The sequence below is a fragment of the Schistocerca piceifrons genome, chromosome 9 (genome assembly GCF_021461385.2).
Source record: "Schistocerca piceifrons isolate TAMUIC-IGC-003096 chromosome 9, iqSchPice1.1, whole genome shotgun sequence".
Lineage (NCBI taxonomy): Eukaryota > Metazoa > Arthropoda > Insecta > Orthoptera > Acrididae > Schistocerca > Schistocerca piceifrons.
Genome location: NC_060146.1, coordinates 51,937,663 through 51,964,048, shown reverse-complemented (window position 1 = coordinate 51,964,048; position 26,386 = coordinate 51,937,663). Strand labels below are relative to the sequence as shown.

Here is a 26,386-nt window from a genome sequence, read left to right as displayed (position 1 = left end):
ACAGTGCCATAATATGCTATTCAAATTGGACATCTTTCTGAGGAGTGGCTCTCTTTCTACAGTGTTTTGAAACTGGAATTTTAACTGTGGCCACCATTTAGATGTGTAGCCACAATACAGTACTTTGTATTTCAAAATTCTCTATACTGAAGGATCAGAGCATCTTATTGTACTGAGAAGCAACTAACCACTTCCACTTGATATATTATGAAGACGCAATTTTCAGACACTTCTCTATTCATGCAACTAATATTAATTGTATTATGTGGTGTTACTCCTATGTCTCCAACACAAATACAGTAATATCTGTAATAATATAATCTCTTCTTCAGTTGCTGAAACACCTCATATTTGTCCATTAATTATTAAGCAGTGCTGAGTCAATCTTTTTTGTTTTATTTTACTGGGCCATCTATAAATGCAGGAAACTGAACTTAAATAAATTGATATTTCATAAATCTGTGTTGATATTTAACATAATTTCTACATCTATGGTCTCGTAATATAAAACTCAAATTATGGTTCAAGTTTCTACAGTGAAACAGTGCAACTGCGAGATGTGATCGACATAGCTAGTTTTTTTTTGTTGGTGAGGGTATAAGAATTTATTTAGGCCAACCAAATATTTACATCTGACAATTAATGTTGACATAGAAATTATGAGCAAAATACTCAGCTAGTTTTTTTTGTTGGTGAGGGTATAAGAATTTATTTAGGCCAACCAAATATTTACATCTGACAATTAATGTTGACATAGAAATTATGAGCAGATGTCAGAAAGAACACACTATATTCACAGGAGAACACTGTCTTGTTTCATTGGACATCTACTAATAAACAGAACTATAAATAGTTTGTATTCAGTCCATTTTGTAAATTACCCTGTAGCTTTTGAGTGGATAACAGGAATCACACATTATTAATGGTCTTAAAAATTATAAGCAACAGTTCATGTTGTCACTGGGGACAGAATTTAAGCTCAACATTTATCTGTATAAATTTCACGCTAAAATTCTCAAAATTTCATTAGGCATAGTAACTGAAACATATATAAATTATTGTTTACATAATTGGTATTAATTCATGGCAGATAAAATGTAATACTGCAAGTGCCATGGAACAGGACAAATATTCGTTCTACACAGAGTCATCCTCTGTCCACATTGAGCCTCAGACACTGGTTGGATATCAGAATGAGAAGAGGCTGTCCCATGGTGGCTGCTGACAGTATAGTCAGCGTGGTCGACACTAGGGATGCGCCATCTGGAACAGATTGGAGGGAACTGATTGCAACATACAGATCATTCATACTACACAAAGTTTAATGTGTTATAAAGACAAATGGAGTATTGTGAAAGTTCATAGCCTTATTTTTCATAGCTAATGCCTATTGTTGCATCTGTGGACTTTCAAAATGTCGTTTGACCTGATATCACCATAGTAACTGCTACTCTTTTTATTTTACAAGTTCTCAGACTGAAAACTGGCTTTCAGAGGTTCTCCATTATTTTTGTAGTATATACTGCCACTTTCTGCTCCACTGCATTTTTCCTATAATATATATCAGAATATTTGGACTTCGGGATATAAATTACATTTCAAACTAATGATCATATTATAAAGGTTTTTAACTTTTTCAGAATACACAAGTCTGACAATGTCCTCTGAAAATGTAATGTGACATAAATGTTTCATGTGAAGTAGGAGATAAAACAGGAGGTGGATAGTGTAAAAGGAAGAAGAAAGTCTCTGGTTTATTTCAGAGTAGCTGCTTTTCTCCTGATATACTTAATATCTTAATTTATTACACATTAAAAAATGTGGGTAATTTAATATTAGACAGTCCAGTCACATTAATGAGACCACCACCTATGTTCAAAGTCAATGTGTGATAACCACTCAGACAGCTGGTGGCAGCCCTAGGAGTGCGGAGTATATAAAGCATGTCATGGGGACACGGACAACAATACAGTCTTTGTTGTAATGTGGAAATGGAGCAACTTATCTGATAACCATAATGGCATGATCATTGGCTTTCAGACCAGTGGTGGAAGCATTTCTGAAATAGCTAAGTTTGTAAACAGTCCACATCCGTCATGGTAAAAGTATACCAAGGATGGAAAATTGGTGCTATCCAAAAACAGCACTGAGGCAACCATGTTGCACCAAGAGCTATTACTGTCAGGGGTGACAAACAGCTGCAGAGATGTGTACAGGCCAACAAACATGCCACCGTGGAGCAACTGACCGCCCAGATGAAATGAGGGGCTACCAACAGCATCTCGGTGTGGGATCCTTACCAGATAGGACTGACGGAGTACATCAAAAAAGTTCAAGGAAGGGCAGCACTTTTTGTATTATCGAGAAGTAGGGGAGAGAGTATCACTGACATGAAACAGGATTTGGGCTGGACATCATTAAAGGAAAGGTGTTTTTCGTTGCAACGGAATCTTCTCACGTAATTCCAATGATCAACTTTCTCCTCCGAATGCGAAAATATTTTGTTGACACTGACCTACATAGGGAGAAACGATCACCAAGATAACATAAGGGAAATCAAAGCTCGTACGGAAAGATACAGGTGTTCATTCTTTCTGTGTGCTATATGAGATTGGAATAGTAGAGAATTGTGAAGGTGGTTCGATGAACCCTCTGCCAGGCACTTAAATGTGATTTGCAGATTTCAAATCATTGACCATGAAATTCAGTTCTTACTTCTTCACAGTGATTGAAAATCCTGCACACAGTCATAAAGAACCAAATACAGATGCATTTGATTTACTTATGTAGGCACTATATGCAGCCTTAGACAAGTGTTATGGAGATTGTAGAATTCAGCAAGTCATGGAAAAGAAGCAGTTCTCCTGCAGTCTTAGCAGACTACTAAAATCTTGTGCTGATTTGATAGTATTGCCTTTAAGCTATCTTTGTAATGAGTCGGTGACTATGGGCATATTTCCTAACTGATTTAAATACAGCAAATACATCAACAAAACTCAAGACAAGCAAACCACTTCTAATTAAAGACATATATCACTTCTTTTCAAAAGTGTTTGTGAATCTGGGCTGTGATAGAACATTAACTCATTCAACTGAGCAGAAATTAGTAACTGCCTCACAGTTTGGCTTTCGTAATGGATTCTCCATACAGAAAGCTATGCAAGATTTCACAAATTAAGTGTTAGCAGAGTTAAATAAGAAAAAGTATCCTGTTGATATGTCTGTAATTTGATAGTGTTGATCATAAAAATTTGCTTGAAAAACTTGAGTGTTAAGTCATTAATGGCATCCCTCTTCCAGGGATGAAATCTTACTTCTGTAACAGAAAGCAGTGTGTCTCATTAATAGACTGTATCTTTGGCATGAAAATAACCTCATAATGTGGTAACAAAACACGTAGCATGCCACAAGGATCAGTACCGGTGTTGAGCCGATTCTTCTTTCTAACCTTCATGACTTCAGAGGGCAGGTCAAAAACTAATGTTCCATGATGACACAAACTTACAAGAGGAGACCACGATGTTTGAATTGCAGATTTACTTTAAACTTCGTATACTTTTCATAGTCCAGTAAGAGAACATAATGTGCAAGTAGTAAGGCATTTACATAATTTTGAGAAAACTGGAAGAGTAGTTTGATGTATCAGTGATGTACTGGTGCATTGCTACCCTCAGCATGAAATGGTGGGAGTCACGTGTTTAGCATTCAAGCTCTGTAATTGGTAGATCCCTGGATTGGCTCCCGCTCTTTTCTTTAACGCCTATAATTTTTTTCATACATATTACACTTCAAAGATAATATGATCAAAATAAACATGTATTTCCTTGAATATTTATTAGGTATCTAATGTTATTGCGTTGTTTGTTAATTTTTCTCAACAAATATTACATTTACAATTACTGACAAGTAAATGACCAAACATATATAGTTTTTTTTGAAAATGTATGCCTTTCACTTTTTCCAAAATCCCTTACACCTGCAATTGGCTGAGATACTGAGAACTTCTTTCCACCTGGATGCTTTGATCTGCAGACACAGGTTTCAAGGACAAGGGACAGGCTTTGGAAACCCATGTCAAGCACTGATAAATTAAGGTGTAAAAAACTTTATTCAATAATACAAGGAGTTGCAACATGCTAACGTAGGATTAATCATTGAATGTGCTTCCAACACTACAGGTTGCAAGATGGTATTTTTCATACAGATACAGAAAAAGTAAATTGAAACAGCTTCTACTACAACAAATGAATGCAATTTTCCTGCACGCACACGAAATCTTCAGGGTTTCTAAGAAAAAATGAAGCTAATTGACATTTAAAAAAAATTCTCTTTCTTCCAAGAATTTGGATGCAAATCATGTGTAACAACATTTTTTATAAATATCAGTGTCAAAAATTGGCAATGAATGATTGTATGTTAATAGTATTTTCACAAGAAGCAATTTCTCATTTGTTGTCAGTCAAATATGAACAAGTCCGAAGGTGCATGATAAGTTTTTATCATTTCTGCAGAAATAAAAGTCACATAATATTTACTGTGATAATAAAAATGAGTAAACAGCCAAATAATATGAAAATTCAATAAATGTTGATGCAAATATATGTGTCTTTTCATCACATTGCCTTTCAAATGTAATATTTATACTTTGCTTCCGCCATTTTTTCCCTAACATTTGAGACTTTAATGAAACAAATTGCAACACATGTATCATTCAAAGCATTTTCCATCACTGGCCACTACTTTCTCCCATCTTTTGGGCAGTGTATGAATCCCATGTCGAAAAAATTATTCATCTTTTGAAGCAGTCCATGAATCAATCCAATTTGTGACTTCTTCATGAGGTCGGAAGTGTTGGTAAGCCAGGTCACGCACCATTGATTTAAACAGGTGATAGTCAGAGGGAGCAATGTCTGGAGAATACAGCAGGTGAAGTAGGACTTCCCATTTTAACGTTTCCAAGTATGTTTTGACCTCTTTTGCAACGTGGGGTCGAGTGTTGTCGTGCTGCAAAATCACTTCATCGTGCCTCTCACTTTATTGCGGCCGCTTGACTTTTAATGCTTTGCTCAAACACATTAACTGCATTCAATAACAAGCACCTGTGATGGTTTCACTTGGTTTTAACACCTCATAGTACATGAGGCCGAGCTGGTCCCACCAAATGCAGAGCGTGATCTTGGAGCTGTGAATATTTGGTTTGGCCGTGGACGTGGAAGCATGGCTGGGATATCTCCATGATTTTTTGCATTTAAGTTTATAGTAATGAACCCATTTTTCATCACTGGTTACAATGCAATGCAGAAATCCCTTCTATTTTTGCCTCTGAAGCAACTGTTCACAACCACGCAAATGCTGTTCAATGCCTCTTGGTTTCAGCTCACACGGGACCCAAGTTCCTTCTTTCTGAATCATGCTCATAGCCTTGAGACATTTTGAAATGGCTTGCTGTGTCACTCCCACTAATTGTGCCAATTCTGCTTGAGTTTGACATGAGTCTTCACTCAGCAATGTCTCCAATTCTGGATCTTTGAAAACATTCTCTCTTCCACCACTATGCCAGCCTACAACATTAAACTCACCATTCTTGAAGCATTGAAACCACTCACGACATGTTCTTTCACTAATAGCGTCCTTACCATACGTACTTGAGAGCATTTGATGAGACTCAGCCACTGTTTCCTTCATACTGAAACAAAACAGTAACAACTCCCGCAAATGATGAGCATTAGGCTCGTAAACTGACATTTTCTATCAAGAACAACTTTATGATGCAGACACAAATCGATTAATGTTTGAGCAAGGTTATGTTGACTGAGCTCCAAGCTAACTGCCTGATGTCTGCGATCTGTTTCTTTCAACCGCTACTTACCGTTGTTGCCACCTATCAGCAGATGGTGGAAGCAAAGTTGTACACCTTGTAAGATAATATGACTAGTGTTCAAAAAAATATAAATAAAAATTGCATGAAAGGGACTCAATCCCGGGATCCACCAATTACAGAGCTCGAATGCGTATCACATGACTGTTGCCAGCTCATGCTCTGAGTAGCAATGCACCAGTATATCATCGATGTGCAAAACTTCTCTTGTGATTTTCTCAAAATGGCATAAGTGGTACACTTTACTACTTGGACATTACGTTGTCCTAATGGAATGCTCAAAGTGTAAGAAATTTTAAGTAAATCCATGGTCTGAATGTCATGCCCTGTGCCAGATGATTGCTGGGCAGGGCTATGACACTGTGTAAATACTAGGAGAGTTGTCCCTTAGGTTTATTCCACATTACAGATGAGACTGAAAGAAGGCATAGCACAAACACAGTAGTAGTTGTTTGCTAACTATTGTTTTTAATTTACTTAACAAAATTACAATTCTAGTTACTATGGTGCATAACTGTTCAATGTGGCTGTTCTAAGTCAGCTGACTGTGTCTTCCCTTTATATTACAACATGTTTTACTTGCAGATCAGCTATCCATTCCCATGAAACAAGAAACAGAAATAACATAGATGTATCATTTACAGGACTATGCAAGACCCAAAGTAGTTTTAAATACACAGAAGTGAAGCTATATAACAAGTTATCACCATCAGTGAGATATTTACCAAGTGATGTTTTCAAGGAGCACCTCCATAAATTGTTAGCTGATAAGTGTGTTTATATTGTTAAGGAATTTGAATGTACATAGTAAATATCCTCGTCCCTACATATTCTTACTGTTCAGACCCATCACCTAGTGTAAAAATTAAGATGAGAATGAAATAAAAATTCATTATTTTGTATCCCTCAAACTATTAAAGTGTATGCATAATTTTCAGGTTTGTATTAACACAGAGTATGTGTAATCTTACGTAACAGTTTCAAGTGCACTAGGCCTACATCAATTTGCAAACTATAAAGCAAATTTCTAGAAGTAAGATGGTGAACTTTAAATGTTATGCAGATCTTAAATTGCAATATTGTCTGTTTCATTATATGTTGCCTGATGAAAAATGCCCAGAAATAAAGTAAAGTGGTTTATAGCTAACAGTTTCAATCATCATCATCTCACAAAGACTCATAGTATCCAATTTAAAACAAGCAATAATGTCCTTTTAGCATCATAAGTCAACATTAATAGTTGTTCACTGAATAAAACACAGTGCTCAAAATTCTGTGGACTGGACAATGAGCTAAAACTTAAGAAGCTCAGCTGAGAATGTTATACTCTTAGAAGCGTCTCACATTAAGCTGATTCAAAGACTAAGAGCATTGGCTTATGTTAAATATTTCATTCCAGTTTTCTTGATGAAGGTATCTTCTGGGGCAGTGCACTTTAGCAAATTAAAGTGTTTATTTAGCAGAAGCAAGCAGTAAGAATATCATGTAAACTAGATGCCTGTACATCTTGCAGAAACCTTTCTAAGGATGTTGAGATTCCTAGTGTCACTTCCTAATAATTTTACTCCTTAATGGTTTTTTTTTCTTGATAGTTAAAATCAATTTCAGCTGACCTGGATTTATGCAGCCACAGTGTAAAACACAAAATAATTTTCAAGCAATCTTTGCCTCCTTCTCTAGAGCAATAAAATGACATCTGTTTCAGTGGAAATAATGAGACTTTCAATCCACAACTGGTTTCAGAATGTTAAAACCCCATCTTCAGATTAATAAAAAACTGCACATATAGGAGAGGAGGAGGGAAATCTAATATAACATATCCAGAAAAAAAGAACATACTAAGAAAATAAGTGACTCATTTATTGCACTTGGTCATTCATAACAAATGGTTGGGCAATACAAACACTCCAAGTCATTATATCCTGGGCAGAAGTAGAAAAAAGAGGAGAGGGCCAAATAGCCAAATGGACCTAAAGCATAATGTCCAGAAGGATTGGGCAAAAAGATAAGAACTAAACCCAAATTCTGTACTCGCACTGTCGAGCAGCTGCACGCTATGCACAAGAAAGTCTAGAGTGGAGGGCCTCATTGAAGGTCTAGAAGTGTGAAGTGGTACAGGCACAAGAAGTGAGTGAGAGGAAGTAAACTGACAATGATATTAGCAAAATTTACTAAATTGGGACTGACTGGTCTGAGCACATTTAACACTTCAGTCAGAAGGATAATAAACCATAAACAAGCTGGTATAATCCATCAAGATAGATAACAACACAATCAAGATAGGTAATGACATAATGATACATATACAAAATGAATGAACAGGAAATAAAAGCCATGATAAACAGTAGAGTAGCATCAAACACAGCTAGTAAACAGTCATAATACATATAGGATATATTATGACCTCAAGTGACATAAAATAAAATATATAAAGACCGTGATAAAAAAATCGAAAATATTAGTGTAGTAATGTGAGCAGTGAGACACAAACAACATGCTCAGCTGGGCACTTAGCATTATACAAAAATTAATATATGGGTAGAAGGTTAACAGGTTAAGATAATAAATGAGTGGGAGGTTGGAAAAATGCACTTCAATTTGCAACTTTGTTATTTCTTTTAAATGTATGTTTCAATGTGGTTTGCTCATTTAGCATATATAGTGGATTCTGGTTCAGATCAAGTAAAATTTAGTTTATTCCAATAAACTGATGCCTCAAACTTTTGGGTGTAGTTGGAGGTTACTTAAGTTATTATTTATGTCTCGGTTAGTGCATTTGCGCACTTTTAGGTGATTAGTTAATGCAGATCTCAAATTATGTAAGTGAGGCCTCAATTTTTTGAATGTGGCTGTGTTATCAGCACCCTTACACACATTAAAAGAAATGAATACGGACAAAATCAGTAAAACATGGTCATACACACAAAGACAGCACGAAAAGACTAAAGATGCTATACAAGAAACTAAACCATAAATAAAACAAGAAAGGAGCTGAAAGGATGCCACAGGAAATTGTCATTAGCTGTCAACTTACGTAAAATATTTTAACCAACTAGTACAAAGGCTCCAGCATACTGCATCTTGGACAGGACAAGAAAAATGAGAGGGCTTATGTCCAATATACATAGTCAGTCAACCTATTGTTAATGATAAGGCATGCAACTTATATTGTAAAATACCTTATACAGGGATTAGTTCTGGCAAATGGTTTAAAAAAAGCCAGTAAAATTCCTATGTTTTGCATACCTACCAAGTTGATCTACAGTTTAGACAGCACAAGACCTACATCCGCAGTGATCTGTATGCCACAAGCACCACACTTTGGAGGGTCCTCTTACTGGAGAAAGAAGCCACGCGTCATAGGGGTGTGGCCTATGTGAAGAAGAGTGAGGAGAAACTCGTCCCGTCTACATGGCTGGTAGAAGTACACCACATCTGTGTTGTGGGCTTTACTAAATGGAGATTAATGTCAGTCACTTCTTGCCAGTCATTCGCCCACTGACACAAAACTTTTGAGCTCAACAGTGGGGTATTAGCATTAGGGGGATGGCACACTGGAATTCCTGAGGATTGAGAAACGCCTCCTGCCCTATACTTCCCAGCAATGCTGATGAGCACTGGTACCCAGCAGAATGCCACCTCCTTCACCAGTCATTGTAGTTAGAGGAGAGTAGCCTGAATGGTCTGGACTACTCTATCTGCTGTGTACATATGTTTCAACAAGTGAAGGGCACTTAGAGAATCGGAACAGACAAGAAATTTAGGACTGGAAGAACGTCTCATCTACAAGATCACATACAATTCTGCATCAAAGACAGTAAATGCTTGAGGCAGTCAGACCTCAAGGATATGATCTGGGAAAAAAACACTGCAACCAACAGAATCCCCCTGTTTTGACCCATCCTTAAAAGCAGCTATAGAGTTTTGGTGCTCAGTTAAAATGTCAGAAACTATCGCATTAATAACGGAAGCAGGAGTGCAGTCTCTCTTGTACTGCTCTAAATATAAAATCATTCTGGGCCTCTCCAGTAACCATGGTGGTAGGGTGTTAAAACCCTGGATTTAGGGCCATACTCGCTGCATACCAAGTGACTCCTGCACACATTGCACGTGGATCCCAAACGGCACCATAGCTCATGGGCAGTTGGAATAAAGATATTCCAGAGGCAGATGGACAACAGTAGGGTGTGCAGGTGAAATGAGAGCTGCAAGAAACTTACACGCCTGATGCACCAGGAGGAACTGCCACTGCCAGCACAGAGGCTGAGTATGGGACTGGTCCTACAGGCACATGTGGCCAGCTGGATCCCCTCACGGTGGACAGTGTCAATGATCTTCAAATAGAAAAGTCTCACCGAACCATATACTCTGCATCCATAGTCCAGCTGTGAATGCACAAAAGTCCTATAAAACTGGAGGAGACACACCCTGCCCACTCCCCAAGACCTGTGGCTAAGGCACTTTAAGATATTCAGGGTTCTGGCTGTCAGGTCTCTTAGGTATGATAACCATAACAATTTGGAGTCAAAAGTGAGGCCCAGAAACTGCACTGAATCTCTAAAATTTAGGATGATGTCTCTAATATGCAAGGCAGGTAAATTAAAAATACTGTGGGAAGGAGCACTGTCCTCGACACCTTATTGTAGATATGATACTGTTGATGGCTATGGTAAAGAGAGTAACACTTAAAACACTGCCCCGAGGGATACCATTCTGCTGCTCAAAACAATCTGACAGCGAGTCACCAGCTCGAGTCCTAAAATAGTGCTGAGACAGGAAAGAACAGACAAAGATGGGGAGGTGGCAATGAAAGCCCCAGTGATGCAGTTGAGCGAGATTACAGTGACACCAACTAGTATTGCACCCTTTACTGATATGAATTAATATTCCAATGCAGTGATGTCTGTGTAAGAAAGCCTGATGAATAGCTACCTATAGCAGGGTAAGGTTGTCAACAGCAGACTGAAGTCTTCGAAATCCACACAGAGAGCAGCTAGGGAGTTGCCTGCTCTCTAACATCCAGACGAGACAACAGTTAACCATTCATTCTAGGGCCTTTCCTACACAGCTCATTAAGGCAATACTCAGATAACTACTGGAACATGTGCAATCCTTTCCTGGTTTGAGAAGAGGTATCAAAATTGCATCTCTCCATGAGTTGAGGAAGTTACCAATCTGCCATATACACTGAAGCGCCAAAGAAACTGATATAGGCATGTACAGGGTTATTACAAATGACTGAAGCGATTTCACAGCTCTACAATAACTTTATTATTTGAGATATTTTCACAATGCTTTGCACACACATACAAAAACTGAAAAAGTTTTTTTAGGCATTCACAAATGTTCGATATGTGCCCCTTTAGTGATTCGGCAGACATCAAGCCGATAATCAAGTTCCTCCCACACTCGGCGCAGCATGTCCCCATCAATGAGTTCGAAAGCATTGTTGATGCGAGCTTGCAGTTCTGGCATGTTTCTTGGTAGAGGAGGTTTAAACACTGAATCTTTCACATAACCCCACAGAAAGAAATCGCATGGGGTTAAGTCGGGAGAGCGTGGAGGCCATGACATGAATTGCTGATCATGATCTCCACCACGAACGATCCATCGGTTTTCCAATCTCCTGTTTAAGAAATGCCGAACATCATGATGGAAGTGCGGTGGAGCACCATCCTGTTGAAAGATGAAGTCAGCGCTGTCGGTCTCCAGTTGTGGCATGAGCCAATTTTCCAGCATGTCCAGATACACGTGTCCTGTAACGTTTTTTTCGCAGAAGAAAAAGGGGCCGTAAACTTTAAGCCGTGAGATTGCACAAAACACGTTAACTTTTGGTGAATTGCGAATTTGCTGCACGAATGCGTGAGGATTCTCTACCGCCCAGATTCGCACATTGTGTCTGTTCACTTCACCATTAAGAAAAAATGTTGCTTCATCACTGAAAACAAGTTTCACACTGAACGCATCCTCTTCCATGAGCTGTTGCAACCGCGCCGAAAATTCAAAACGTTTGACTTTGTCATTGGGTGTCAGGGCTTGTAGCAATTGTAAACAGTAAGGCTTCTGCTTTATCCTTTTCCGTAACATTTTCCAAACCGTCAGCTGTGGTACGTTTAGCTGCCTGCTTGCTTTATTCGTCGACTTCCGCGGGCTACGCGTGAAACTTGCCCGTACGCGTTCAACCGTTTCTTCGCTCACTGCAGGCCGACCCGTTGATTTCCCCTTACAGAGGCATCCAGAAGCTTTAAACTGCGCATACCACCGCCGAATTGAGTTATCAGTTGGTGGATCTTTGTTGATCTAAGCAAAGCTTTTGACTGTGTAAAGCATAAGCCACTATATATTTGACTGCATTGCATGGGACAGGATATTAAAATGAAAACGTAATAGTCTAAATGTGGTAAGTGCCATAAAGTTTTTTCCAAATTGATTCTATTTGCTCTAAAGGTGCTACATGTATGCAAGTATGTTATACTAAAAGTGATTCATCATATAACGAAGATAACAAATCGTAACAGTGATGAATGGAAGGCACATCCGCTTGCACTACGGCCTCCTCCTTTCTAAATGTGCTTGGCAATCAGCATTGAACTACATCATTTTAATGTTCAGACGTAATAGATGGCATTTTGTTTGTCATGTTTTGGAAGTAACACTTGTACTTTAGCAATCAATCTGCAATAAATATTATTTGTTCCAAATATTACACAATCAGATATGTTCTGCTTACAAAATCTTTCATATTAAAACTTCTGTATTCATGCTCATGACATTAGTGAGGCAATAACGTAATTGTGGTACGAGGGTGGTGGGTCTCGTGGCGCTAACAGTGTAGTACAGTCTCTATTCCATGTTCTGAACTGCACTGGTAACAAAAGTAAAATTGTAATTTTGAATGACAAGCACTGTGAACAAAAGAAAAACCATGTACTTATAAATGTGTACAGTACATGTTCGTAGTACCTTGTGGCCTATTTGATTACCATGTAAAATAAGTATCTAGTTTCAGATCACAGTTTCCTATGTTGTGATGGAAATTTTGCCTCAATAGAAAAACTTCAGAAAGTCGCTAAGTGATATGTACCTGATGATTTACAGGAAGTAATTACTTCAGCATGTCCTTCTTTAGCATTCAACACAGTCAGAGTGGAGGAATATGACTTTAATGATTTCCAGACAGCTGCTGATAAAGTCATCAACACCACAGAGCTGCACATCAGTATTGCTGCACAAAATAAAATCATAACCCCTGGAATCATGCACGTGAAAAAGACATTCAGTGACATTGACCAATGTGAAAGTGTGAACATTCTAAAGAAAGACAAAACTGTTGGCGATTTGATTCATACACATGTTTCAGTTGTGCAATATTTTTCATGATTGTCTGCTGAATAAAAGAAGGGCTTGCTTGCTATCGTACCCTTAATACCACATCAGCATCAGCAGCCTTTTCTTGATTTGTTTAATGATAATGCAAACTGATGATTTCTGTTTCATATTGTTTACATGCCTTAAGATATTTATATTTAGGTATATTTTCCCATCCATTGTAGCACTGATGTAGCTCATTTAGTCTGAATAAGGTAATACGTTTGACATCTGTTGTCGAGTTTCCCTACACAATTCAATGCATTTTTCATGCACCTTGCAGTATAGTTTATATTTCGTAGATGTTAATATAATATTTATTACTATAGAAATATGCATGATAATTTCGTACATCATATAATATTTTGTGCTTTAGTTATATCTCAAAACATTATTTTGCTCCTTAATATGTTTAGAATGTTAACATTATGAGAAGGATAGTTGCTACTCACCATATAGCAAGATGCTGAGTTGCAGATAGGGATAATAAAAAAAATCTGTTGAACAAAGCTTTTGGCCAAACAGGCATTCATCAGAACTAGACAACACACACACACACACACACACACACACACACACACACACACACACACAAATGCAGCTCACACCCTGGATTGTCCATTGTTTTGAATGTTAGGTCTTCAAATGTGTAACTGCTTGAGTAGAAGAGATTAGATTACACATTGTTTTCGTTCCACAGATGATTCTCGTGGGTGTGGAACATGTCAGAAAATATAACATAAAAAACATAGAACATTTCAGTAGAATACTCACTTCCTTGATCATTTGTCATATTGTCAAAATATGTGAATACATTACACTAAATTCGAACTGCTAATATTTGCAAAATTAATACACTGTCATAATGAAACAAAGTTACACACTTTTATTAAATTTATCATACACAAAATATCTAACCTTGACTGCTGTAACCAAGTACTGTCAAAATTGAACTCTAGCAGACATTTTTACTTAAGCTGGTCAACATGCTCTATTAAAATATTCATCTATGGAACAGAAAGAGTTGCCTACCAAAAAGCCCTTCATACTCTGTTTAACCTGTGCTTTAACTGAAATGAAGATTTTAATAGTTGCTCACAGTTTTTTGAAAATGTGTGTTCCTGAATATTTAATCACTTTTTTGACCAAGGTAAGTGATTTTAGGTCTTTATGAACACCGTTCTTATTACATTATTGATACTATGTTTTGAGCCATTGGTTGGAAATAGAGACATATTATTTGAAAAAAAAAATTCATTAAGGAATAAATTTACTGAGATGTAGCGATCAAGATACCCAGTACCTTGAATAAGTTTCTACTTGATGTTCTTGAATTTACACTACAAATGAGCCTTATTACACACTTTTGCACGTCAAAAACGTTTGCTTGATTTGATGAGTCACCCCAGAAATGATCCCATATGATACAATAGAATGAAAGTAAGCAAAGTATGCAACATGTTTTTATACTTATACCTCCTACATCTGGTATGATTCACACTGCAAATACATGCTTGTTTAGGCTTTTTAGCAATTCTCTGCTACGCCCTTCCCAACTGAATTTTTTTATTGAGTTTAATCCCAGAAATGTAACACTGTCCACCTCTTCTATCTGCATGACTTTTTATGTTATGCACATACTGGAAGGAAATCTCTTACATGTTCTGAACTGCATATAGTTTGACTTTTCAACGTTTAATGAGAGAGAATTAGCTTTAAACTACAGTGAAAATTTATTAGCGGCCATTTCTTGACTTGCTATTCATTGCAATGTTTGTATCATCTGCAAACAAAACAAACTTAGCATTTGGCAATGTAACAGATGAACAGTCATTAATGTACACAAGAAAAAGAAACAGACCCAAGATGGAACATTGAGAAACATCACGTGTAATTAATTCCCAGTCAGATGAAGACTGAATGCTTACTCCACATGTATTTCACTATGACATCCTTGGCTTCCTCTTAGTTATGTAAGATCTGAACCATTTTGTAGCACTATCGGTGTCATCACAATATTTTAGTTTACTTTAGAGAATGGTGTGATTCATACAGTCAAAGATTTTTGACAGGTTACAGAAAATGCTAGTAGCCTCTAGTTTGTTTTCCAATGAATTAAGTACACTCTCACTATAAGTGTAAATGGCTTTCCCTATATCAGAACCTTTAACGAACCCAAACTGTGACTTGGACAACATATTATTTGTCATGACATGCTTAAGGAGATGCTTGAACACAATCTTTTCGAATATTTTTGTAAAACCCAGAAAAAATGAAATTGGTCGATAGTCTCATGGTATATCTCTATCCCCCTTGTTGTAAAGAGGCGTAACTTTGGCATTATTAGCAACTCTGGAAACTTTCAGCTGTTAAGGACATTGAAATTTTCCTGGCAGATTAAAACTGTGTGCCAGACCGAGACTTGAACACAGGACTTTTGCCTTTCACGGACAAGCACTCTACCATCTGAGATACCCAAGCAAGACTCACGCCCTATCCTCACAGCTTTACTTCCCCTAGTACATTGATTACACAAATAACTTAAGATAGAACTCAACTCACATGAGCACTCATTGATTAACTTCAATGATATGTTATCATAACCACTAGAATACTTTGATTTTAAGGATATTATGATGGCTGCTACTTCTTTGAGAGATGTAAGTGTCAATTCCATTTTACTACTGTCATTTGTAGAGACTGGTCTCAGATATTACACTGCACTGTTTACTGAACCTGATAACCCCAAGCTGCCAGTAACCAAGTATTTGTTTAAGAGGTTTGCAATACTACATTTATTTTTAGAGATATCTGTCCCTCTTTCCTTCTAGTCCCACCTACTTCAGTCTTCAATATATTCCATACAGTTTTCATTCTGTTGCCTGACAATTTTCTTTTTATCATAATAAAGATATTTTGATTTATGGATTACTTGCTTCAATATTTTGCAATATTCTTAGTAATGATTTAAAATGCTGACATCAGGGCTGTTCCTAGATAGCAGATTCAGTTTCCTTTTTGTTCCACATGATACCTTTATTCCTTATGTAATCCATGGTTTATTTCTAGACTTCTGTTCGATTTGAGTAACCTTTAGGGTAAAACATTTTTCAAACAAGGAATTAACTTCTTTAATGAATGCTTAGTATTTTCCATTTAGTCAGAAATAATGTAAACATCTAGCCAGTTCATATCTTTGAACAATCTCCTAAAATTCTCAAAATTTGATTTGTCACCTTCCTGTACTCCTATTTAATACATTTTATATCATGACAAGTTTCATCATTTACCATAAGATGCTGTATGACATGATCAGATAGTCCATTGACTATTGTTGGTTTTGTGATATGAGTTTTTCCTTAGATTTCTCTTCAAAAATATTATGAATAGCAGTCTCAGAGCATTTAATAGTTGCAAAGTTCACTGTAGGAGTTAAATGAATGACAGTGTTACTGGCTGCAATAATTGTTCACTAAAAGAGCTTTTCAATAAATCCACATTAAAAGGACCAGCAAGCACTTTTTCCTTGCTTTTTACTATGAAACTGGACAACAGAGGTTCAAGACATTTTATAAAGTTTCCTGAAGGTGCTTTGTATATATTTACTATTATAAAGGAGTTGTCATGAAATGATACTTTTGTTGCACAAGCTTCTAAGTGCTACTCTGAGGAAATTTTATCAGCATGAATATTCTTGACACTGAAAAGTTTCTGACAAATGTGGCAACTCAGCCTGTATTCTTATTTTGTTTCTGGAGTAAGAGGCTAAATTGAATCCTGTAACATTTGACATATCTATACCAGTAGTCACGTGATATTGAGAGAGGTAGATTATATCAACTGGTTTGCTGAACTATAATTCTTCAATGCAAATAAGCATTGCACGAATATATCGGAGCTGCGAGTGGTTCCTCACCTAGCCAGCAGCGGGCACATCCCCGGTTTGAGGCTGGACAGTGAAGACCTTTTCTTGTTTCCGCCGGGCTTCGTCCTTGGTGCGGGCCAACACATACTCTGCGTAGCTCAGGTACCCATCGCCGTTGGAGTCATCCTCGGCGAGCACACGGTCGATCAGTTCTGAACAGTGAAATTTTAGGTCTTAATGAAGTGTTAGACACTTCGGTTCCTCAATTTACAGCTTGGACATCTCTAAAAAGGGCAATCGCAAACGTCAGATCGACAAATATACGAGGTGTGTGAGAAAAGTAATGACACTGACAACATTGCGAGCGATCTGGCAACGCTGTCTTGTTCTGCTTGTGTAGACCAGTATGTTCTCTTCCAGATGCTCAGTCCGAGTTTTCAGCTGGTAACACCTCGGTTCAGTTTATGGTAATAAAAGCTATAGAAAGAATAATTTAAAGTTAAGAATAGAATTTTTAGAGGGGAAGATAGTGTAGAATCAGAGTTCGGTAATTGCAGATCAAAATTATAGTATATCAGCAGGTAGTTTAATGTCTAAGTTCAGCAAAGCCACGGAAGCTCCGTTATGGAGAAGGCAGTGACGTAAAACTCTTGTGGTGAAAAACCTATAAAAAGGCCTGATCGTCATTATTACCGTCTTTTTTCCTTGATTGTTTCGTTAAAGGGCGGCGAACCCGTGTCAGTCAGCGAGACAATAATTAGATTGGACTTTATCGTGTTAAGATTCATGATAAACTATTAGAATATTACGGAGATTAAAAGTGATGTAGTGTACGATCTCTGACTGTTGGTAGCAACGGAGTATTAAGGGGATTTTAGGACTTTAGTGCTAGATTGGAACGTTAAGGACATATAGACGACAGAAACTCAAGTTATCTGCTGATACGAGTGAATTCAGAGGAACCGGTATTCAGATATTAACGTGTGGACTTTTGAAAGTGTCGTGTGCCATTAGTTGCGAATCTGGACGTAGAGCGCGTGCTTATCGGCGTTTGCGGACTATTTAGATTCCTCCTGGCTAGGAACCTTTTAAATAGACCATCATCCATCACCATCTTAATCCTTGAATATAGAGTGAAAGTGAAATACAAGAGTGTTGTACTTATTTCATTTACCTAGTACCAATCAGTGAAAGTTTTACGGAACCAAAGCTATTCAGCAGTAAGTCAGCACCATCTAGCGGAAAGCGTAGGCATTAACTAACACGCTAACTGAAGTGGGCGTTTACGTGTTTTGCGGATTCCTTAATATGAACTTTTGTGACTCTTTGACGTCCCCACTCCCTCCGAAAGGTGGCGGAGGCTGTCTTAATCACAAAAGGGGAGAGTTTTAGCCGGGCAAATTACTAAATAAAAGCAACATTTACAAGACTCGCAGTGATAGCAAAACACAAGGCTCGCACCTCATCGGAGAGTCGTCACTGTCACGTCGGGAAGTAAAGCCGGAAAACCTACCGACGATACGTATCTACGAGCAGACGTCGACGTGGAGTACCTAAAAAGGGAACCACAAGAGAGTTGGGGATGCTTCAAGCTCCACACAACTTTCTCGTGATTGTTGAGAGCGCCATCAGTAAAGTTGTGTTTTTGCTGTATGTCACGAAGATGAAACGGTGGATTTTGGAGCAACGTTACGCCATCAAGTTTTGTGTGAAATTTGGGAATCTGCGAGTGTGGCCTTTGTAAAGTTGAAATAGCCTTGTGATGAACATTCCCTATCAAGAGCACAAGTCATTTTTGGAAGGCCGAGAACACATTGAAGGCGAACCTCGCTCAGGGAGACCTCTTATGAGATCAGATTAACGTTTAACGACAAGAATAATGGCTGACCTGTTAAACTAAAACATTTCCACCACACTCAAATTTGTACTGAAAAACATCACAACTGAGCGGAGGGACAATCTAAGAAACGTGTGCATTGATCTTCTTGAGGGGGCTGCCAATGGCCACGAATGATTGAATTGTGTGATCAGAGGTGATGATGAATCCTGGATTTTTGAGAATCATCCTGAGACAAAGCTGCAAAGTGAGGAGTGGCACACTGAGACATCTCCTCAACCAAAAAAAGCTCTAATGAGCAAGTCAAAGATGAAAACAACGGTGATTTGCTGGTTTGACACTAAGAGTATCGTACATACAGAATTTGCTGCTCTAGGAAAAACTGTCAATAAAGTATATTTCAAAGATGTCCTTGAAAGGTTCAGGAAAAGGTGAATCGAGTGAGATCGGACATTTCAGACAAGTGGATGCTGCATCATGGTATCGTCCTATGTCACATGGCCACTTACATCACTGAATTTTTGGTCTCAGATGACATTCCCATTGTTCCACAACCCCGATGTTGTTTGAAAAAGAATAAAACTTTGGTAGACAAAAATGAGTCTTATTACATTTATCATACACCTCGTATGTACAAGGAAGGTAACTGTAAAGAAATCTTGGGTAACAGAAGAAACACTTCTACAATTGATCGATAAAAGAAGGAGAGGAGATACGAAAGTTCAGAATGAATTTTTACCATGCAGCGGGGCACTCACTGATTTGAGAGTTCCTGGCAAGTTAAAGTTGTGTGCTGAATTGGGACCAGAAGGTGGCACCTTGCCCTTTTCGGGACAAGTGCTATTCCAACTGAGCTTCTCAAGAACGACTCGAAACATCTCCTCACAGCTGAGTTTCCGCCAGTTCCTCATCTCCTACCTTCCAAACTTCACAGAAGTTCTTCAACATACTTTTCAAGACTAGCACACTGAAAGAAAGGTTATTGCAAAGATCAAGCTTGGCTACAGCCAGAGATGAGAAGCTGCAAGGACACGTTGTGAGTCTGTTTGGGTAGCTAAAGTCATTAGAGAACTTGCTTGCGAGAGGCAAAGGTCTCAGGTTCGAGAACCACAGCGGCAAACAATTTTAATCTACCAGCAAGTTTCAAATCTGCATGCACTCCACTTGAGAGTGAAAATTCATTCTGGAAACGATTTCCCATGCTGCGTCTAAGTCTCTGCAATAGCCTTTCCTCCAGGAGTGATATCCAGCAAGGTATGATGGAGAACTAACATGAAGTTTGGAATAATAATAATAATATAATAAAGATTTTATTGTCTTTAGGTCATTACAGCAATTGACAACGTCAAATGAAGATACAATTTACAATACAGTGTGATAAGGTATTGACTAATGAAATATTTTAGCTTATATTACAATAAATGTACAGTGGGTTATCAGTTGGATTACTGCATTTTACAGTTGAAGAATTCATTGATATCATTCATGCAGTCGTTCTTTGAATGTATGTTCAGGAAGATCCTGTATAGCATCTGGCAGCTTATTAAATAGTTTGTGCCCTGTGACTTCATAGTTATTTATTGATTTTGATAATCTATGGTAAGGCGTGTATATGTGTTTGATGCGTCTTGAAACAATGTACATTTTCTCTACGTTTCATATTTTGTAGATTCTTCTTCGTAAAGTTTAGGACATTGTATATATAGAGGTTTATTACTGTCATAATTTTTTGTTTAGTAAATAAGGGTTTGCAGTGAGCCTTATGTGTAGAAATTGTAATTATCCTAATGGCTTTCTTCTGCAATAATAGCATGTCATGTATATGACTACAGTTACCCCGCAAGATAATGCCATAGGATATTATACTTTGGAAAAATGCAAAATAAGATGATCTGATGTATGTTTCAGGTACAAAGTTTCCGAGTTGCCTTGATAAATAAATTACTCTAGATAGCTTACCACTAATATAAAAAAATGGTTCAAATGGCTCTGAGCACTATGGGACTCAACTGCTGAGGTCATTAGTCCCCTAGAACTTAGAACTAGTTAAACCTAACTAACCTAAGGACATCACAAACATCCATGCCCGAGGCAGGATTCGAACATGCGACCGTAGCGGTCTTGCGGTTCCAGACTGCAGCGCCTTTAACCGCATGGCCACTTCGGCCGGCTACTACTAATATAGTTTACATGTTGGCCCCAGGATAACTTTTCGTCTAAATAAACTCCCAGGAATTTAACAGAACTAGGGTCATCAGATAGTGGCTTGTCTCTTAGAGTGAAGATTGTCTGCTGAGTTTTATTTTCATTTAGCAGGAAACCATTTGCTCTGAACCAATATGCTGCGTGAGTGAGTGTATTTTCAGCACAGGTTTTAAGATCATTAAGATTGTTACTGCTATGAGGAAAAGTCGTATCATCTGCGTACAATACAGGCAACACCATCTAAAAAATGAGACTCACAGGAAATGCAAAATTGCTAAGTGGGAATGGCTAGAGGTCAAACGTGAGGATATAAAATAATATATAACTAGGGGAAAGATAGATAACACTAGTAGCAAAATTAAAGTGCCCTTTGAAGAGAAGAGAAGCAGCTTTATTAATACCAAGAGCTCAGATGGAAAACAACTGCTAAGCAAGGAAGGAATGCTGAAAGTGGAAGGAATATATAGATCGGGTATACAAGGGAAAAGGAACTTGAAGACAATATGATAGAAATCTCTATCATCCCGCGAACCATACGCGACTGGAACAGGAAAGGGAGGTAATGACAGTGGCACGTAAAGTGCCCTCCGCCACACACCGTTGGGTGGCTTGCGGAGTATCAATGTAGATGTAGATGTAGATTGATCCGTTGTGGACATGGAGAAGGCATTTGAAATACACAAATTCGCTACATCCAGATACTGATGGCACCAGTATGCCAACAGCGATACGGTTGAGTATCTATACATGAGGCGGATATGGCAACTGAAGATGGCATAGTGAATTGCCGAAAGTGGTTGTGGAAATAAAGTAAAACAGCTTCTCAAACTTCATAGCTGTTTGGCGATTTTCCTTGTCAAATATTACAGAAAGGCAAAAAGACGTAGACGAGGATGAAATTGGAGATATGATACTACGAGAACAATTTAACAGGACACTGAAAGACCTAAGTCGGAACAAGGCCCTGTTAGTAGACGGCGTGCTACTGATAGCCTCATGACAAAACTCGTCAGTCTAGTGATATAGTTCCAATACCAAGGAAAGCAGGCGTTGATAGGTGTGAATATTACCAAACTACACTCCTGGAAATGGAAAAAAGAACACATTGACACCGGTGTGTCAGACCCACCATACTTGCTCCGGACACTGCGAGAGGGCTGTACAAGCAATGATCACACGCACGGCACAGCGGACACACCAGGAACCGCGGTGTTGGCCGTCGAATGGCGCTAGCTGCGCAGCATTTGTGCACCGCCGCCGTTAGTGTCAGCCAGTTTGCCGTGGCATACGCAGCTCCATCGCAGTCTTTAACACTGGTAGCATGCCGCGACAGCGTGGACGTGAACCGTATGTGCAGTTGACGGACTTTGAGCGAGGGCGTATAGTGGGCATGCGGGAGGCCGGGTGGACGTACCGCCGAATTGCTCAACACGTGGGGCGTGAGGTCTCCACAGTACATCGATGTTGTCGCCAGTGGTCGGCGGAAGGTGCACGTGCCCGTCAACCTGGGACCGGACCGCAGCGACGCACGGATGCACGCCAAGACCGTAGGATCCTACGCAGTGCCGTAGGGGACCGCACCGCCACTTCCCAGCAAATTAGGGACACTGTTGCTCCTGGGGTATCGGCGAGGACCATTCGCAACCGTCTCCATGAAGCTGGGCTACGGTCCCGCACACCGTTAGGCCGTCTTCCGCTCACGCCCCAACATCGTGCAGCCCGCCTCCAGTGGTGTCGCGACAGGCGTGAATGGAGGGACGAATGGAGACGTGTCGTCTTCAGCGATGAGAGTCGCTTCTGCCTTGGTGCCAATGATGGTCGTATGCGTGTTTGGCGCCGTGCAGCTGAGCGCCACTACCAGGACTGCATACGACCGAGGCACACAGGGCCAACACCCGGCATCATGGTGTGGGGAGCGATCTCCTACACTGGCCGTACACCACTGTTGATCGTAGAGGGGACACTGAATAGTGCACGGTACATCCAAACCGTCATCGAACCCATCGTTCTACCATTCCTAGACCGGCAAGGGAACTTGCTGTTCCAACAGGACAATGCACGTCCGCATGTATCCCGTGCCACCCAACGTGCTCTAGAAGGTGTAAGTCAACTACCCTGGCCAGTAAGATCTCCGGATCTGTCCCCCATTGAGCATGTTTGGGATTGGATGAAGCGTCGTCTCACGCGGTCTGTACGTCCAGCACGAACGCTGGTCCAACTGAGGCGTCAGGTGGAAATGGCATGGCAAGCCGTTCCACAGGACTATATCCAGCATCTCTACGATCGTCTCCATGGGTGAATAGCAGCCTGCATTGCTGCGAAAGGTGGATATACACTGTACTAGTGCCGACATTGTGCATGCTCTGTGGCCTGTGTCTATGTGCCTGTGGTTCTGTCAGTGTGATCATGTGATGCATCTGACCCCAGGAATGTGTCAATAAAGTTTCCCCTTCCTGGGACAATGAATTCACGGTGTTCTTATTTCAATTTCCAGGAGTGTATTAATGTAATAGGTTATGGTTGCAGTATCTTGACACGAGTTACTTACAGAATCATGAAGAAATTGGTAGAAGGCGACCTCGAGGAAGATCGCTTTGGATTTCGGAGAAATGGTGGAAAACATGAGGCAATACTGACCCTACGACTCATCTTAGAAGATAGGTTAAGCAAAAGTAAACCAACGTTTATAGCGTTTGCACACGTAGAGAATGCCGACTGGATTACACTCTTTGAAATTCTGAAGGTAGCAGGGGTGAAGTACAGGGAGCAAAATGCTATTTACGAGTTGTGCAGAAACCAGACAGTAGTTATAGGACTCAAAGGTTAGGAAAGTGAAGCAGTGCATCAGAAGGGAGTGACACAGGGCTGTGGCCTACCGTCGATGTTATTCTGTCTGTACACTGACCAAGCAGTAAAGAAACCAAACGAAAATTTGAAGAAGGAAGTAAAGTTCAGGAAGAAGAAATAACGACTCACGCCCCGTCCTCACAGCTTTACTTCTGCCAGTACCTCGTCTCCTACCTTTCAAACTTTCGTATCAGCGCAGGACCAGTGGCGACAAGTCTGGCTACGATAGTGCCATTGGCGACAGGGACAGTGATGACAGGTCGACTGATGACAGAATCAGCGACTACAGGTCTGACAATGGCCAGAGAAGCGATGGCAGGTCTGGAGATGACATGGCTGGTGGTGACACGTCAGGCAACAAACAACAGGTCCAGTGACAAGTCTGGTGTCAACAAATCAAGTGATGACTCATTTGGTGATGACAGGTCCACTGATGGTACACTACTGGCCATTAAAATTGCTACACTAAGAAAAAAATGCAGATGATAAACAGGTATTCATTGGACAAACATATTATACTAGGACTGACATGTGATTACATTTTCACGTAATTTGGGTGCATAGATCCTGAGAAATCATTACCCAGAACAACCAGAACAACCACCTCTGGCCGTAATAACGGCCTTGATACGCCTGGGAATTGAGTCAAACAGAGCTTGGATGGCATGTACAGGTACAGCTGCCCATGCAGCTTCAACACAATACCACAATTCATCAAGAGTAGTGACTGGTGTATTGTGACGAGCCACTTCCTCGGCCACCATTGACCAGACGTTTTCAATTGGTGAGACATCTGGAGAATCTGCTGGCCAGGGCAAAAGTCGAACATTTTCTGGATCCAGAAAGGCCCGTACAGGACCTGCAACGTGCGGTCGTACATTATCCTGCTGAACTGTAGCGTTTCGCAGGGACCGAATTAAGGGTAGAGCCACGGGTCGCAACACATCTGAAATGTAACGTCCACTGTTCAAAGTGCCGTCAATGCGAACAAGAGGCGACCGAGACTTGTAACCAATGGCACCCCATACCATCACGCCGGATGATACGCCAGTATGGCGATGACGAATACACGCTTGCAATGTGCGTTCACCGCGATGTCGCCAAACACGGATTCGACCGTCATGACGCTGTAAACACAACCTGGATTCATCCGAAAAAATGACGTTTTGCCATTGGTGCACCCAGGTTCGTCGTTGAGTACACGATTGGAGGCGCTCCTGTCTGTGATGCAGCGTCAAGGGTAACCGCAGCCATGGTCTCCTAGCTGATACTCCATGCTGCTGCAAAAGTCGTCGAACTGTTCGTGCTGATGGTTGTTGTCTTGCAAACGTCCCCATCTGTTGACTCAGGGATCGAGACGTGGCTGCACGATCCGTTACAGCTAGACGGATAAGATGCCTGTCATCTCGACAGCTAGTGATACGAGGCCGTTGGGATCCAGCACAGCGTTCCGTATTACCCTCCTGATAGCGCCATACGATAAACCGCAATCGCGATAGTCTACAATCCCACCTTTATCAAAGTCGGAAACGTGATGGTACGCGTTTCTCCTCCTTACACGAGGCATTACAACAACGTTTCACCAGGCAACGCCGGTCAACTGCTATCTGTGTATCAGAAATCGGTTGGAAACTTCCCTCATGTCAGCATGTTGTAGGTGTCGCCACCGGCGCCAACCTAGTGTGAATGCTCTGAAAAGCTAATCATTTGCATATCACAGCATCTTGCCAAGCTAATGTGAATGCTCTGAAAAGCTAATCATTTGCATATCACAGCATCTTCTTCCTGTCGGTTAAATTTCGCGTCTGCAGCACGTCATCTTCGTGGTGTAGCAGTTTTAATGGCCAGCAGTGTAGGTCTGGTAATGAAATGCCTGGTAAGACTGATTTGGCAATGACAGAGCGTGTGACAACAGGGCTGATGACTACAGGGCCAATGAAATGATGACAGGACCAGTGTATAATGATGATGACTGGGCTGATGACAGAAGGACTTCTGCTATAGAACCGGGTGCTAAATGGCGCTACAATATAGCAACCAACTTGACTGAAGGTGGGCTAGTGCTCCATACACAGAAGTAATGGACACCCAATCAGGACATTGTCCATGATCAAGCTCACTAGAACAGTGAGATGAAGACCGTTTGTCAGTAATCAGGAACGCTGCACTCGCACAGCCTGGCTGGAGGTGACTGTCACTACAAAACTGCACATTCAACCGCTCCAGTAATAAGTCAAATTTGCCGTCCTGCAGACGAGAGTCTGGGGGAAACTGACGACACAAACTGGAGTCGTTTGTTCCTGCATCTCAATTGCCAGGCTCTCGAAGAAAGACGCAAATTATTCAGTCGAAGCTTTTTACGAAATTTCGAGAACCATTATAAAGC

The 26,386-nt window shown here is 39.9% G+C and overlaps 1 protein-coding gene across 1 annotated transcript in view; it reads right to left on the bottom strand.

Moving 5' to 3' along the window:
• Positions 1 to 776: 776 nt before the first annotated feature.
• The window catches only part of LOC124717266 (multiple coagulation factor deficiency protein 2 homolog), a 227,808-nt gene continuing 202,198 nt past the window's right edge, over positions 777 to 26,386 (bottom strand). Inside the window, exons 5-6 of the mRNA XM_047244072.1 lie at positions 17,163 to 17,323; positions 777 to 1,263 (exon numbers count right to left, since the gene is read on the bottom strand). Coding sequence (XP_047100028.1) covers positions 17,163 to 17,323 — 161 coding nt within the window. The 3' untranslated portion in view covers positions 777 to 1,263. The remainder of the gene's footprint in view (positions 1,264 to 17,162; positions 17,324 to 26,386) is intronic.